General features: G+C 42.4%; 1 protein-coding gene across 1 annotated transcript in view; it reads left to right on the top strand.

Moving 5' to 3' along the window:
* Positions 1–11,337, top strand: part of LOC131199606 (cystathionine beta-synthase-like) — a 30,855-nt gene extending 19,518 nt beyond the window's left edge. Inside the window, exons 10-15 of the mRNA XM_058185558.1 lie at positions 2,492–2,597; positions 4,176–4,247; positions 7,235–7,369; positions 7,859–7,967; positions 9,639–9,723; positions 11,074–11,337. Of these exons, the coding sequence (XP_058041541.1) occupies positions 2,492–2,597; positions 4,176–4,247; positions 7,235–7,369; positions 7,859–7,967; positions 9,639–9,723; positions 11,074–11,246 (680 nt within the window). The 3' untranslated portion in view covers positions 11,247–11,337. The remainder of the gene's footprint in view (positions 1–2,491; positions 2,598–4,175; positions 4,248–7,234; positions 7,370–7,858; positions 7,968–9,638; positions 9,724–11,073) is intronic.
* The last annotated feature ends 6,292 nt before the right edge of the window (positions 11,338–17,629 follow it).

The raw sequence follows: 17,629 nt of genomic DNA, 5'->3' as shown, positions 1-17,629 counted from the left end.
GAATGGCCTGGCATGCCTCCAGCCCCCAGTCCTGGCACCATGCCTGGACAGACCGAGCAAATAAACCCCTCCCCCACAGCATGTGAACATGAGGAGCAGGAAGCCAGTCACGAGCTGGAATTGCCGGCAGCTGGAGGGTGGAGGGATCCACGCTTCCGGAGAATGGAGAGGCGCCGTCAGCAAAAGGAAGGGAGGGGCAGGCCTGGATAGGTGCTGAGTCATGGAGCCACACCCCATGGCCTATATAAAGGATCTGCTTTCTGGCATTCTTTGAGTCAGGCAAAGTCTAATTTGGATTGCTGAAGTCACATCTTGGACTCCTGCCTGCCCTGAGAACTCTGACAGAACTTTGGCAAAGCTGCAGAGGCTTTGTGGCCACGCTTGATACAGACTTCCCCGACCTGGCCGTCAGAGGAGGAGTGGGACACGACAAAAATGAATGTGTCCATGACTTTTGCAACTGCTGCACATTATAGCAGTGGAAATTTCTGAAAGATTACTGTCATGTTGAATGATTTGGAAAAATTCCACCGTGAGGCGATAAAGGCATGACAAAGCCTCCTCTTTAGAAATGGATGTCACTGGCATACAAGATGTAGTTGTGCAAAGTTCCTCTTAAAACTTCAAACTCTTACTTCACATTATAGAATAGGCTTATATATTGAATGTTTTGCATCTCAGGAAGTCTGTCCTCTATCTGTATACCATAGAGAAAAATAATGTAGACATTACCTTAAAAAGGTGTGAATACCTACAAGGCTAACTCCTTGAGCTGTGGTGGCACAGTGATTAGAATGCAGTATCGCAGGCTACTCTGCTCACTGCCAGCAGTTCAATCCTGAATGGTTCAAGGTTGACTCAATCCTCCATCCTTCCAAAGTTGATAAAATGAGGACCCAAATTGTTGGGGTCAATAAGATGACTCTGTAAACTTCTTAGAGAGGGTTGTAAAGCACTATGAAGGGATATATAAGTCTAAGAGCTATTGCTATTAACTTATAGTAATGCCCATCATTTTTACAAACTTTTGATCAGAGTATCTACTAGATATGAAAACTGTTTATTATTTTCTTATTCAGGAAAGTTTTTTAAATGGAATCACGTCCAATCCAAAACTGAGTCCCACAACATTAGGGTATGAACAATTCTGAGATTCAGCATCCACAAATCTCCATTGCTGGATTCTTAGATCAATACAAGAATGTCAGAGTAGAAAAAGTCCTTACTCAATGCAGTACTACTCATCATGCCCTTTTGCTGTAAAAACGTGGTTAAACAGGCAAGGCTGCATTTATGGAATTCAGTTTACTGACGTAAAATCAAGATTGCTTTGACAAGGTTTTAAAGGCTTCAAAAGAAGTATGCTTGATATGCTGCGATACTGCAAGCATCAGAATGAATAAACATCAATTATTGTTATTATTATTATTTTATTATTGTTTATTTGTCAAGCATATATAAGATAACAGGTAAAAGTATAAACATAATTTGAATACATGAAAAGAGTAAGAGTAAAAAAATAAAAAGGAATATTAGGACAGGGACGATAGGCATGCTGGTGCACTTGTGCACGCCCCTTACAGACCTCTTAGGAATGGGGTGAGGTCAACAGTAGACAATTTATGGTTAAAGTTTTGGGGGCTGGGGAAGAAAACACAGAGTCAGGTAGTGCATTCCAGGCATTGACCACTCTGTTACTGAAGTCGTATTTTTTGCAATCGAGTTTGAAGCGGTTTACCTTGAGTTTGTATCTATTATTTGCTCGTATATTGTTGTGGTTGAAGCTGAAGTAGTCATTGACAGGTAGCACACTGTGGCAAAAATTTTATGTATTATGCTTAGGTCAGACTGACGTCGGTGTAGTTCTAAATTGTCTAAGCCCAAAATTTGAAGTCTGGTGGCATAAGGTATTTTATTGCTGGTAGAGGAATGGAGGAGTCTTCTCGTAAAGAATCTCTGGACTCTCTCAATTGTATTTATGTCCAATATGTGTGGGTTCCAGACAGATGAGCTGTACTCAAGAATTGGTCTAGCAAATGTTTTGTATGCTCTAGTTAGTAGTACCATATTACCAGAGAAGAAGCTATGCAAGATTAGGTTAACAATTCTTAATGCCTTTTTTGCAATGTTGTTACAGTGGGCTCGGCACTTAGCCCTTTAGAAATGAGCCCTCCAAGGTCCTTGACAGAGTGAGGGTCATCTACAAGGTCATGTCCATCTAATTTGTATTTTATGTTTTTATTTTTTTTGCCAATGTGCAAGACAGAGCATTTGATGGTTGAGATTTGAAGTTGCCACTTGTTAGACCAATCTGACACATAGTCGAGGTCTTTTTAATTAATATTTTTTAATATTAATATTAAAATATTTAAGATTAATATTTTTGGGGAAACCTTTACAAGTTCACATTGCTTTATTCTTTTTATGTTCAGTGTTTTGCTATTGCTTTTCCTTGTTGAGTAATGTGTCTAACATCTGGCTTCTATAATAGGAGGCAGTGCAGGCAGTGCGATGTCTGCAGCTGTGAAAGCTGCCAAACAACTAAAAGAAGGTCAACGCTGTGTTGTCCTCTTACCTGACTCTGTGAGGAACTACATGTAAGAGAATGGCTTTTCGTTTCTTTATGACACATTCATTGGAATGCGAAAGGGATCATGTTGATTCAACTGCCTGCCGAAAGAGTGCCTAAAGATCCTCCCCTTGCTGAATTCTACCTTCTTCCTGAAACTTCACACTTCTGAGAAACATATTGGATCCTTTCCTTGCTTTCTTCAAATTGCCCCATGACTCTTTATACATGGAGAAAGGGATTATTGACCCTTTCTCTTTGCACAGAGAGGCATGAGGGATCTATTTGCACTAGGCAGGATGTGGATTTTCTGGGAGAGGAAGAACCTCTGCTCGGCCTTAAGGAGAGAACTTGCAAGCTGCTTTCTACCAGGGAAAGGTGCAATATTAGCAGCTGTTTCTGATTGTAAAATATGAAAAAAAGCCTCTGATATCAAGATTTCTCTGTCATCAATAGATTATGGAAAGATTGGATTTTCTGGTAGATCTCTAGGATTTGCAGTAAGGTTTTCTAATTCCTAATACTATTACTAATAGCAAATGTACCCAAAGTTTTGCATTAAAACATCTGCTTTAAAGTATTTCAGAGGTTGGTTTGTAACTGTACCAATGATGTCTTAGTAAAGGAAGTATTTGACTTCATTTTACCTCTTTCCTTGACAAATACGGTTTGTAGCTGAATCATATTAAACAAAGCCAACCCAAAACACTGTGTTGTTGGCTAAAGCCACCCAGAGTTAGTTGGAAGATGGATGGCTATATAAGTATTTTAAATAAATAAATAAAGCAGAAAAACAAACATTGCTTGTTCAAGTCAAATGCATTAAATCCAGAAGTTCCCTCTTGTTAGGAATAAAAATAAAATAATGCATAAAGGAAGTAACTGCCTTTTCATCATATCTCCAATGAGCTGACTGTTGCATTTTATTATATTATTATTATATTATATTATATTATATTATATTATATTATATTATATTATATTATATTATATTATATTATATTATATTATATTATATTATATTATATTATATTATATTATATTATATTATATTATTATATTATATTATATTATATCATATCATATCATATCATATCATATTATATTATATTATTTATTGGCTGACCATCTTACCACAGGGTAACCCTGGGTGGCTTACAATATCAAAGTTAAAGTTGCCTAACAGTAAGGCCAGCTATTATTTTATACAAGTTTTCAACTTTATCACCAACTTCTTAATAAATCCATTCCACAGTTGCTTCCAAAAATACCTTCTATCTTGTTCCTCCCCCACCCCAACTATAGCTAATTTGCTGATTGGAACCCAATTTTAAAGATTATTGTAGTTTAAAGATTTAAAATGTAGTTGTATAGATTGGTTCAGTAATAGATGCAGCAATATCAGCAACAAGGCATCAAAAGAAGCCAAGATGACAAATGTGGTGTTAAATGCAAGCCAATGCCCCTTTGTAGCAGTGTTGACATCACACACATGTACAAAATGAGCAAGGCTTAGATTGTGAAGTCAGGTTCCTGTTTTGATCCCCTGAATTAGGACATCTCAAAATTGAACACAATGCCTTCATTCTTTTTTCATTGTTTCCAGGTCTAAGTTTCTGAATGACAAATGGATGGCCCAGAATGGATTTCTAAAAGATGTTCAGGAACATTATCCTTGGTAAGTTCAAAGTACTTGACCTGTTTTGATACTTCACCTGTTTTCCCACCACCATCACCCAATATAGGTCTATATTAAATGGGTTTTATTCGCAGCACAATGGAAGTCCAACTGACCTTCCCAGTCCTTCAATATTCATTCTGTGCCAATGATGAGATAGTATCTGCCAACAGAAAGACTCCATAATCCTTAGAGAAAAATTAAACTGAAAAGGAAGAAATCAAATAGGGAGATTTCAACTGAGTGTTATATTTTTTTATATCCTTTTCTGTATTCTGTAAACCAGTTACACAGAGAGGTGCTAATATTCCTTCATGGGATGTGTTTAAGGAGAGGCTAGACAGCAGTCTGTCAAATATACTTTAATAAGTGGTCATCAACCAGTGGTCCACAGACCACTGGTGGTCTGTGAGAAAATTTTGGTGGTCCGCGGCGCACCTGGGTGGAGGAGCTGCTCCACGATGAGCAATGGCCAGTCCTGTGACTAGAGCTCTGGAATATGGGACTGGCCAGGCTGCTCATGGTGGGGCTGTAAATCTCCGCCATAGAGGGAGGTTCGTGCAACTTGCAACTTTGCAGCACAGCCCTCACCAGCCGGTATGAGGTAATGGTGCAAAGGTGTGGCAGTGCAGGCAGGCCAAAGCAACGGGTGGCGGCAACCACAGGCTGTTTCTTCCCCCTGCTGTAGCTTCCTGTTGGCTGAACCCACCAGTAGCTGTCCCCATCCCTCACCCTCCCTTCCCAGTCACTCCTCGCCTGGCTTGAGAAGGGAAGGACGGGGGATGGAGATTCACTCCATATTCCAGAGTGGGAGCGAAGCTTCGTCTCTTGCTGGATCTTGCGGGCGTTTCTTCTGGCCCTTGTTGGTGCTCCGTGTGCCTCGGTCTTCAGGGAGATGCTTGACTTCCTCTCAGCCCCAAGACAATGGCTGGCTGATGAGATGAGAGAGAATCAGAATGAGACAGAGAGAGAGAAAGAGAGAGAGAAAGAGACAGAATGAAAGAGAGGGAGAATGAGAGAAAGAATCAGAGAATCAGAGAGAGACAGAATGAGAGAGAGAGAGAATCAGAATGAGAGAGAAAGAGAGAAGGAGAGATGAGAGAGCAAGAGAGAATGAGTGGGAGAGAGAAAGAAAGAGAGAGCGGGAGAGAGAGAGCTAACAAGAGAATGAGAGAGAAAGAGTGGGCAAGGCAGAGAAAGAGAGAGGAGGGAGAGTGCCTGAAGGACCCTATCCTGTCACTGGGAGTCCAGGCGCTTCAGCAAGCGGCAAGCTGGATTCACATTAGCGGTCCGCAGGATCTAAAATTATGAACTTGGTGGTCCCTGAGGCCCAAAAGGTTGGGGACCCCTGCTTTAATATATATATTTGCACAGAGCAGATTAGATTTGATGGCTTAAATGTCCCCTTCCAAATTTCTTTTGGTACCTGTAATGCTCCTAAGAATGGAATCAGTTAAATACAGTTAATTTATGAGGACTTCTTCCAATTTGGGTATTGTTTATGAAACTTGTTGCCATTATTTAGGAGAAGTGGCATCCAGGCTATGGATAATTGAGATATTTTCCTATTTGCATTGCAATTCCAGGTTTTTGTGTGTGATTTGCCTTGTATACTTGTAGTAAAATATGTGGGTTAATATGTGTGTTTTAATTAGCAATAGTTACAGTGATGAATGTTTTATATTACTTCTTATAAAGAGGCACACTTTGAAAAGAAAAAGAGGAGTTATCGCTACAGGAAATGGCATGCTAAGGACAAATATTTAATCTCATTTTTAAATTAATTAAATAAATCCCTTATATCTATCTCAGTCTTCTTTCATTTAAACTGTGTACATAGAACAATAATCAAGGAAGACCTGAACAGATTCTAACTGCAGAGCACTAACAATATATAGAATAGAATAACAGAGTTGGAAGGGACCTTGGAGGTCTTCTAGTCCAACCCCCTGCTTAGGCAGAAAACCCTACACTGCTTCAGACAAATTGCTATCTAATCTCTTCCTAAAAATTTCCAGTGTTAGAGCATTCACAACTTCTGCAGGCAAGTTGTTCCACTGATTAATTGTCCTAACTGTTCTCCTTAGTTCTAAGTTGCTTCTCTCCTTGATCAGTTTCCACCCATTGCTTCTTGTTCTACCCTCAAGTGCTTTGGAGAATAGTTTGATTCCCCCGTCTTTGTGGCAACCCCTGAGATATTGGAACACTGCTATCATGTCACCCCTAGTCCTTCTTTTCTAGACAACTAGACACACTCAGTTCCTGCAACTATTAGTCATATGTTTTAGCCTCCAGTCCCCTAATCATCTTTGTTGCTCTTCTCTACACTCTTTCTAGAGTCTCCATATCTTTTTTACATTGTGGCGACCAAAACTGAATGCAGTATTCCAAGTGTGGCCTTATCAAGGCATTATAAAGTGGTATTAACACTTCATGTGATCTTGATTCTATCCCTCTGTTTATGCAGCCCAGAACTATGTTGGCTTTTTTGGCAGCTGCTGCACACTGCAGGCTCATATTTAAATGGTTGTCCACTAGGACCCAAGATCCCTCTCACAGTTACTACTATTGAGCAAGGTACCACATATACTGTACCTGTGCATTTTGTTTTTCTTGCCTAAATGTAGAACCTTACTTTTTTTACTGTAGAATTTCATTTTGTTAGATAGCGCCCAATGTTCAAGTCTGTCAAGATTCTTCTGTATCTTGATCCTATCTTCTGGAATGTTGGCTATTTCTGCCAGCTTGGTATCATCTGCAAATTTGATGAGTTCCCCATCTATCCCCTCATCCAAGTCATTGATGAAGATGTTGAAGAGTACTGGGCCTAAAACAGAGCCTTGGGGTACTCCACTGCATGCTTCCCTCCATGTAGATGAAGTTCCATTGAGGACTACACAATGAGTGCAGTTGGTCAGCCAGTTATGAATCCATCTGGTGGTGATGCTGTCTAACCCACATTTATACTGCTGTTTTTTCTCTGACAGGTGGTGGAATATTAAAGTCCAGAAGTTGAATCTTTCTGCTCCTCTGATTCTTCTCTCAGATGTGAACTGTCAAAAAGCAGTTGAAATCCTGCAAGAAAAGTCATGCAATCAAGCACCAGTCGTTGCAGAATCAGGGTAACTTTCTTTTTAGTGTGGGCACAGGCAACTGATGTTGGGCGGGATGTGTCTTCATTTTTCCAAGGGTCCATTTTAAAAGTTCTTTTAGAACTTTATGGAGCAAAATTACCATTACATCCTGAAGAAGTTCAATGTAATCATTTAACAACTTCTGGGGAAACAAAAGTAAAAAAAAAAAGAAAAGTACTACCAAATGCCAATAGCACAGGGTTTTTTTTTGGGGGGGGGGCGACCAACTGGTGGCTAGGAGTTATGCACTTCTGCCTTGTTTCAGCAGTAACTTCCCTTCAAGATTTCATAAAAGTTTATGCCTAAAGCAGGAAAGAGTTGTCCATTATTCCCTTAAGAGGATCCTTAAATAGATACTAAGCATGCTAGACTCAGTATGGACTCAGTTCCTGCACATGGAGAATTTGGTAGAATTTCCACTTTGTCTTCTTCCATGTCTGAATGTAAAAAAAATAAAAAATGTTTGTTTTCTTGAAGCGTCATCTTGGGAATTGTAACTATTACCAACATCCTCTCCTCAATCCTGGCAGGAGACACACAGTTCTCAGACCCAGTCATGAAAGTCACTTATCAACAATTTTCAAAGGTATTTATCATTACCTTGTTGAAAAATTCATAACACATCAAGGTTTGCATCATCCATAAAAGTGTCTAATGAACAGGACAAGGAAGAGGCGGAAATTATGGATACAGTTTGAGAGCCAAAGAGGTTACGAGAGAAAGGGCTTTACCTCATAAGTAATGTGATATATCACTTAGTCCTTGTGGCCTTCATTTGTGTTTATGGTGCCTTGCTTACCAAATGCATTAACTTCAGGATTTGTATGCTAGTCATGTTGTGACTGATCAATGTCTGAAGTACAGTATATCATAGCTAGTATATCCCAGTAGTCTATTAACTAAAGAAAGGGGCACAATCTTTTTCTTCTCACATGCTCAAGCCACACCTCTGTATATTGTAGCAGGTCACCTGAGCTCACCATTTTTAAAATAGGTGATGATGCAGGTTTTTATACCGGTAGTTGTTAAATCCTGTCAGTTTACAGAAAAAAATGGTTTTGGTGTTCAAGTATTATTAAGTTAAGAATGAACCAAAGATTACAAAATATTGCTGTAAATTTCAAATGAGGCAAGGTCAAGGGGAAAGGAACAGGATGTCCCACCTATTGCATAAAGGCACTTTTCAGATCAGTAGCAGGGGTAGAATCTGAACCTGTTTGCTACTGGTTTGCTGGCCGTGCACACAAAATGTGTGCCAAGTGCACGCTGCACACCGGCATGCGGACCAAACACATACTGTGTGCGCATGCGCAGTGCACACCAAACGTGCTCTGCGTGTTTAAAAAGCTACTGGTTCAGGTGAACCGGTAGTTAGCTATCATGTACTGTGCGTACTGTGATGCGCCAAAAGGAGGTTTGGGAAGGTAAGTACAACAGCAAGAGGAGGAATCAGCTGTGGGGCACAGTTTAGCTTCGCTAGAAAGCAGGAAATCCTGCTTTCTAGCAAAGCTAAACTGCGTGGCACAGGTGGTCATTGGATTGTAGCTTTTTTTAACTACCAGTTCGACTGAACCAGTAGCTTTTTTAAAATCGCTACCAGTTCCCCTGAGCCAGAGCGAACCGGTAGCATTTCACCCCTGATCAGTAAGAAGACGAAGATACAGTTCTTTTCTTGAGATTTCTCAAAATAACATATTCTCTGGATGCAAAGAAGATTTTTATGTCTGTTATTCCTTGACTTGATGGATTTTTATGTTGGTTCACACTGACATGAAAGAATTATGAATATAGAGTACAGTACAGACAGTTTTAAAAATGCTTTTATTAACTGAATACAAAAAGAGCAAGCAGAAAAATACATAAAGTTATGAAGAAAGAAATAAGGTATAAGCTTAGTTGAGTAAGCATGTACACATATAGTTGAAGTACCTGAGTTTAGGGACACAGAGAACACACTTACGAGTATGTAGGATGCAAATGAGATTTCAAGACAGGATCTTTCCTTGGTTTTGAGAATTTCATCACCACAGCTTCTTATAAATTGGGTTCTCTATGCTGTAATCTTATTTGCACCATTTCCCCCCTTTCTCAGGAAACTTGGGAAGTGATAGGTGTTGCTGCTGCAGCAAAATGACTCAGATTCCCTATGTAAGATTTAGTTTATAACAGGACAATATGGGGGAGGAATTTTGAATGGTGAACTTGATCTTGGGCTCCTAGTAACCATTTGATTCACTTGATTATTTGGGATGCACAGATTGATCTAGATGACACCCTGGGAAAGCTTTCACGTGTCCTGGAAAATGAACAATTTGCTGTTATAGTGCATGAAATGGAGCAATGTAAGTACCAAGGGAGGGAATTTATATGGCACTGGGGATTTTCAGTCAGCATTCTGGGTTCATTCTCACACCACCCTCACTTCAGCATGAACATGCTCCAGTAACCATTTTTATATGATGTGTCTTTATGATATTGACAAAATATCTGAGATACTTTAATATGAGATGTTTCACTGCTGGTGTGGCAAACAATATAGTTAAATATGGGATTGTTCTGTTTCCCCCTTCCACCACTCCCAAAACAAAAAGTCAGTCAAAGGCCTTCTCCCAGTTTATTTACACTTGGCTGGATTCCTTCTGGCACAGAGATGTTCTGGACACATCTCCCCACACGCCTGCCAAAATCCCTGGAGATAACCAGAAAATTATAGATAAAGCACGATTCACTCACGAACAGATTCTTCTATCCATGAAACAGTTTGCTCGCAGAAATTCATTGCTTTATCCAAGACAAAAAGCCAGGAAGCTCTGCCTCCTGCTTTATAGCCCCTGTGGGTGTCACTCCGTGACTCATCTTTCTCTGACCCTGTCCCAATGCCTCCTCTGCTGCGCGCACCGGTCACGTCTGCACAATCTCGCATCAAGCCAAGATTGTTCTTGGGGCGTTGCCAAATCAGAAGAAGGCCCGGGGGGAATCAGGCCTTGCCAGCCCCTCCTCCTCCTCCTGGGTCAGTGTCAGGGAGGGAGAGGGCCCAGGGGAAGCAGACCTTGCCAGCTCCTCCTCCTCACTCTCTGAATCCTTCTCCTCCAGGAGTCCGAGTCCGGGAACCTGGGTCACAACAGGGATCTTCTTGGTATCGAATTTTATGCTACTGAAAGCATGCACTGTTTGGACATGCACCCAGATTCTAGAATAGCCATTCATTGTTACTTTGGATTGGATTGCAAGGAAGAAACCAGACTCCTGGCTTTCCTTAGTGCCTCTGCCTATTGACTTGAGCTTTTGAAGTCCCTGCCTTGTCTTACGTGGACCTCTTTATGTGCACAGGTTTAATATTTTTTGTGGGGGGAGGGGAATCATCTAGATTTTCCAGCCCAGATATCTATCCCTGTGATAATCATTGTAATGGTCACCTTAACAGCAATGTCTGTCCCTAATTGTCAGTGATCTGGAGATGAGGGAAGAAATTGAGCTTTGCATTCCAAACCTTTTGTATCCCTTGGAGCACAAAAAGATATGATAAGCTGCAGGTTTCTTCCCTCCCCACAATCTGGCAGGAAAGAGGGTGAGGTCTGAGGGACTACATGGAATCAAGGAGGCATGTTCATCTGTATGTTTTGAGTCAGAATTTAGTCTTAAATTAAGAGTATATCATTGGATGCATTCTTTCATTCCTGTTTCTTTTCCAGACAATGCAAAGGGGTCCTCCTTGATGAAACAGATGGTATTTGGTGTGGCCACAGCTATTGATCTGCTCAGCTTTATCACACCAAAGAACAAACCTCAAGATCTAAATGCATCACTCACATCTGCTTATGAAAGGACTTTTTTAGAATCAGGAAAAAATAACTATGATGTTTAACAATGGTTTACAATATGGCAGGGGTGGTCAAAAATGTTAAAATGTAACTGTGATGGGGTGACACATCATAACTTAATCCATCACTCTCCACTTAGCGACAAATAAACTACTCTCTGATAAAAAATTTGGTTTCAGGAAAAAATCATGTAATCTGCAACTCATACAGTGCAAAAACATCTGCACCTTTCAACTCGATCTGGGCAAAGCAATAGACGCAATAGACTTCTATAAAGCCTTTGATTCAGTAGTGCACGACAAACTACTTTGAAACAAAAATCTTATGGCATTTCTGGACCCCAACATAACTGGATAGCTGCGTTCCTGTCAAACAGGCAACAAATGGTCAAAATAGGCAGCACCCTATCAAATCCTGTACCTGTTAACAGTGGTGTTCCCCAAGGCAGCGTTCTAGGTCCAACACTCTTTCTGCTTTATATTAAGACCGTTGTGATCAAATTATAAGCAGCTGTGTCCTCTTTGCCAATGAAACTATTCAACACCACAGACAATTCTACTACCCTTCAAAATGACCTAGACTGTGTATCTGAATAGTCAAACAATTGTCAACTCCAAATCTCTGCTAACAAATGCTCAGTCCTGCACATTTGCAATAGAAATAAGAACATCAAATATTTGCTGGCTGGAAACAATCTAAAAGTTGACCCACACTCTGTCAAGGACCTAGGAGTACTCATTTCAAAAGATCTAAGATCTAAGCTCACTGTAACATCATTGCAAAAAAAGGCATTAAGAGTTGTCAATCTTATTTTGCAAAGTTTTCTCTCTGGTAACGCTATACTTCAAACTAGGGCATATAAAACCTTTGCCAGATCTATACTTAAATATTGCTCTCCTGTCTGGAACCCTCACTGTATTTCAGACATCAATACATTAGAGAGTGTCCAGAGATATTTTACTAGAAGAGTTCTCAAATCTTCTGCTCAAAATAAAATTCCCTATCCCACCAGGCCTGAAATTTTAGGTCTGGATAGCCTCGACCTACACCGTCTACGTTCTGACCTATGCTTAGTTCATAAGATTATTTACCAAAATGTCCTACCTGTAAATGAGAACTTAATTTCAACCGTAATAACACAAGGGCTATCAATAGATTCAATATAAATTGCTCTAATCTTGATTGTAGGAAATATGACTTCTGTAATAGAGTAGTAAATATCTGGAACACTTTATTTGATTCTGTTGTTAGTCTCCCTAATCCCCATACCTTAAACTGTCTACCATGGACCTTTCATGTTTCCTAAGAGGTTCTTAAGGGGGTATGCATAAGCGCACCAGCGTGCCTACTATCTCTGTCCTACTGTCCCCATTTATATGTGTTTATGGCTATGTTTTGCCTATTTATATCCCTTTTTTGTGCCAATTTTTTTCATGTGTCCATGTCTATACATTTACTTGTTTCCTTATACGTGTTGACAAATAAATAAATAAATAAACAAACAAACAAATAAATAAATAATGTTCAAGAGGAGTTTCAATCACCCCACTACGGCTGCCATCTTGATTTCTTTACTGTATCCTGCTGACACTCTTGCAATACAGGATGTTTTTTATATATAAATTTGCCTAGTAGTTCTTGGTCTACTTGATGTCCCTCTGAATAACAATTTTGCCAATTATCTGGGTTTAAGATGATCTGAGAATAATTTTTAACAAGCTGGTATTCTGAGACATTTTCAAAATAAGATTCTTGGAGATAACATAGTACTAAATGAATCTCCCAAGGAGATCTTGCTGTTCTGATTTCTTTTGACTTTTTTTTTGTATGTTAATGTTGATTGATAAATGCATTTCAAAATCTGTTGGCAAAAAAATAAAGTAAAAATACTTGAATGACATCCAGAACATTGACAGAGAAGGGGCCTGAAGCACTGGCATTAAGGTGACAATGTGTCAGAATTTTTTTCTCCAGAGAGAAAATATCTTACCTATATGGACTGACTACAAGTTGTATCTTGTTAATACTGATCAATTCAACTTTAATCTTCCACATTTTTCAGTAAGACAGGTTTCTAGGTTGAGAAAATTATATCCATTTCCTCTTGATATCAGTGGACTGGCAGCAATGCAACTGAAGATAAGATTTGAAGAAATTTAAGAGCCTTTTTAGAGAGTCAAAATATAAATTTATTTATTTATTATTTAAATTTTTATACCGCCCTTCTCCCGAAGGACTCAGGGCGGTTCACAGCCTGGTAAAAAATACAAAATAATACAATATACATACGATTAAAATATAATTAAAAAACTTATTAAATTGGCCACGGTTAAAATTTAGAATAAAAACCCATTAAAAACCCATAAGTTTAAAAACTAACCCAGTCCAGCGCAGATGAATAGGTGTTTTTTAAGCTCGCGACGAAAGGTTCGGAGGTCCAGAAGTTGACGGAGTCCTGGGGGGAGTTCGTTCCAGAGGGCGGGAGCCCCCACAGAGAAGGCCCTTCCCCTGGGCGTCGCCAGACGACACTGTCGCGCCGACGGCACCCTGAGGAGTCCCTCTCTGTGAGAGCGCACGGGTCGGTGAGAGGTATTCGGTAGCAGCAGGCGGTCCCGTAGATAGCCCGGCCCTATGCCATGGAGCGCTTTGAAGACATTCACCAACACCTTGAAGCGTACCCGGAAGGCCACAGGTAGCCAGTGCAGCCTGCGCAGGATAGGTGTCACGTGGGAGCCACGAGGGGCTCCCTCTATCACCCGCGCAGCTGCATTCTGGACTAACTGAAGCCTCCGGATGCCCCTCAAGGGGAGCCCCATGTAGAGAGCATTGCAGTAATCCAGACGAGACGTCACAAGGGCGTGAGTGACTGTGCATAAGGCATCCCGGTCTAGAAAGGGGCGCAGCTGGCGCACCAGGCGAACCTGGTGGAAAGCTCTCCTGGAGACGGCCGTCAGGTGGTCTTCAAAAGACAGCCGTTCATCCAGGAGAACGCCCAAGTTGCGCACCCTCTCCATCGGAGCCAATGACTCGCTCCCAACAGTCAGCCGTGGACTCAGCTGACTGTACCGGGATGCCGGCATCCACAGCCACTCCATCTTGGAGGGATTGAGCTTGAGCCTGTTTCTCCCCATCCAGACCCGTACGGCTTCCAGACACCGGGACAGCACTTCGATAGCTTCGTTGGGGTGGTCCGGCGTGGAAAGGTACAGCTGGGTGTCATCCGCATACAGCTGATACCTCACACCGAAGCCACTGATGATCTCACCCAGCGGCTTCATGTAGATGTTGAACAGAAGGGGCGAGAGAATCGACCCCTGCGGCACCCCACAAGTGAGGCACCGCGGGGTCGACCTCTGCCCCCCCGCCAACACCGTCTGCGACCGGTCGGAGAGATAGGAGGAGAACCACCGATAAACGGTGCCTCTCACTCCCAATCCCTCCAACCGGCGCAGCAGGATACCATGGTCGATGGTATCGAAAGCTGCTGAGAGGTCTAATAGGACCAGGGCAGAGGAACAACCCCTATCCCTGGCCCTCCAGAGATCATCCACCAACGCGACCAAAGCCGTCTCAGTGCTGTAACCGGGCCGGAAGCCGGACTGGAACGGGTCTAGATAGACAGTTTCCTCCAGGTGCAGGGGAAACTGATATGCCACCATACTCTCTACAACCTTCGCCGCGGCGGGTTGGAGACCGGACGATAATTACCCAAAACAGCCGGGTCCAGGGAAGGCTTCTTGAGGAGGGGCCTCACCACCGCCTCTTTCAAGGCGGCCGGAAAGACTCCCTCCAACAAGGAAGCGCTCGTAATCCCCTGGAGCCAGCCTCGTGTCACCTCCTGAGTGGCCAGCACCAACCAGGAGGGGCACGGGTCCAGTAAACACGTGGTGGCATTCAATCTACCCAGCAACCTGTCCATGTCCTCGGGAGCCACAGGGTCAAACTCATCCCAAGACCGCCCTCAGACGCCCCGTCCGAATCGCCACAATTTTGGTCCAGACCGTCCCGAAGCTGAACGATTTTATCGTATAGATAACCGTTAAACTCCTCAGCACGTCCCTGCAACGGGTCATCCCGCTCCCCCTGGTGAAGGAGGGAGCGGGCCACCCGAAACAGGGCAGCTGGGCGGTTATCTGCCGACGCAATGAGGGAGGAGGCGTAGCAACGCCTCGCTTCCCTCAGTGCCACTAGGTAGGTCCTAGTATAGGATCTAACTAGTGTCCGATCAGCCTCTGAACGGCTGGACCTCCAAGAACTCTCTAGGCGTCTTCTCCGGCGTTTCATCCCCCTCAGCTCCTCGGAGAACCAGGGAGCCGGTTGGGATCTGCGCCGGATCAGAGGCCGCAGAGGCACGACACGGTCTAAAGCCCCAGCCGCAGCCCGTTCCCAGGCTGCGGCTAGTTCCTCTGCCGTGCCGTGAGCCAGACCCCTCAGGAATGGCCCAAGCTCCGTCCGGAACCTCTCTGGGTCCATCAGGCGCCTGGGGCGGTACCAGCGTAATGGTTCCGTCTCCCTGCGGTGTTGGGTAGCGGTCAGAAAGTCCAGGCGAAGGAGAGTGATCTGACCATGACAAAGGCTCTGTGACTATATCTCCCAAGTCCAGATCCTTCAACCACTGACCAGAGATAAAAATCAGGTCCAGTGTGCCTCCCCCGATGTGAGTAGGGCCATCCACTACTTGAGTCAGGTCCAGGGCCGTCATGGAGGCCATGAACTCCCGAGCTACTGTCGATGACGAGCCAGCAGATGGCAAGTTAAAGTCCCCCATGACTAAAAGTCTGGGGGTCTCCACTGCCACCCCGGCAAGCACCTCCAGGAGCTCGGGCAGGGCGGCTGTCACGCAGCAAGGAGCCAGGTACGCGACCAGCAAGCCCATCTGACATCTATGACCCCACCTCACAAAGAGGGATTCACACCCGGCGATCTGAGGTACAGTGGTCTCCCTCGGCTCTAGACTCTCTTTAATAACAACCGCCACCCCCCCACCCCTACCCTGGGCCCTCGGCTGATGGAATGCACGGAAACCCGGTGGGCACATCTCAACCAGGGGCACGCCCCCTTCAGTGCCCAACCAGGTCTCCGTAACGCCTATAATACTTCTGCCATTAACTTTTCTATTTAAATTCTCATTTTAATCACTGGAAACAAATCATTGCATGCAGAATACAGATAGTCCTTGACTTATGACCACAATTGAACTCAAAATTTCTGTTGCTAAGCAAGTCAATTGTCAAATGATTCTTCCCCCCCACTTTTTATGATCTTCCTTGCCACTGTTGTTAGGTGAATCACTGCAATTTTAAATGGTTATTAAATGAATCTGGCTTCCCCATTGACTTTGCTTGTTAGAAGGTCACAAAAGCTGATCACATGACCCCAGGACAATACAACTGTAGCAGTGGTGGGTTGCTACTGGTTCACCCCGGATCGGGTGAACCAGTAGCGGTGGCAGGAGGCTCCGCCCACCCACCTGGACACTTCTGTGCATGTGCAGAAGCATCGCCACACACATGAGGTTGACTTAGAGCAGCCTTTTTCAACTGACGTTTCACAGACCCCCTCAGTTTGCTGGAGTTTTGTGAAAGATCACAATTGGAAAAGGTTTTTTTAATGTTGCATTCTGTGTGAGGTTAGCTCTCAATAACATGTTTGTTATTCCCTGGATTTTAATGTAATGCTTACTGCAGAAGCTATTAAACACAGAGAAATTGACAGAGAGATCACTGTACTCAAAATAACTTGTATATATGACTTGTCCAGCAACTCCTGTCAGGAACTAGGTCCATTTCTTCAGCAATGTTTCTGCGATTTGTGATTGAATAAAAAAATGATATTAAAAAACAAGGGGAAAGCATATTCTTTATGGTGAGAGATAATGTAAAGCTAATATCTGGGACTGGGGAATAATGCTTCCTGTTACTGTAGTTATGTGTAATCATTAAACTGCCTAACAAAGAAACAGACAAAAGAAAAACTGCAGCATATCCATAATGCAGATTTTAAAAGGGTAGCATTTGCACTGCAAAGTAGTGATGTACATTTCATCATTCTTCCCACTTGTGAGGGGTGGGAAGAATGGGGTGAGGACAGGTACCCAATAAAATGGATAAATCTGCTCAAAATTAATATTGACATTCTAAGTAATATTCATTTTTACCATATTTATTCTTTCCCTAATCTCATAATAAGCATTGATATCATAATAATAAGCCAAATGATATCAAATATTTACATCAAAGCTCTTTATTTTTCTAGGAGTAATTATCACAATATATTTAAATCAATTAATACAATGAAGACCCCACCACCACCCATTTTTCACAAAAGAAACCTCCTGTCATTGTTCATTTTCAGTGCATTTTCTTATTACAGACTAAAAATGTAACTTGAAAATGGATCGAGTTTCAACCTGGGTTGAGTTCAGGGT

The sequence above is a fragment of the Ahaetulla prasina genome, chromosome 5 (assembly GCF_028640845.1).
Source record: "Ahaetulla prasina isolate Xishuangbanna chromosome 5, ASM2864084v1, whole genome shotgun sequence".
Classification (NCBI taxonomy): Eukaryota; Metazoa; Chordata; class Lepidosauria; order Squamata; family Colubridae; genus Ahaetulla; species Ahaetulla prasina.
This window is presented reverse-complemented; position numbering and strand designations above follow the sequence as displayed.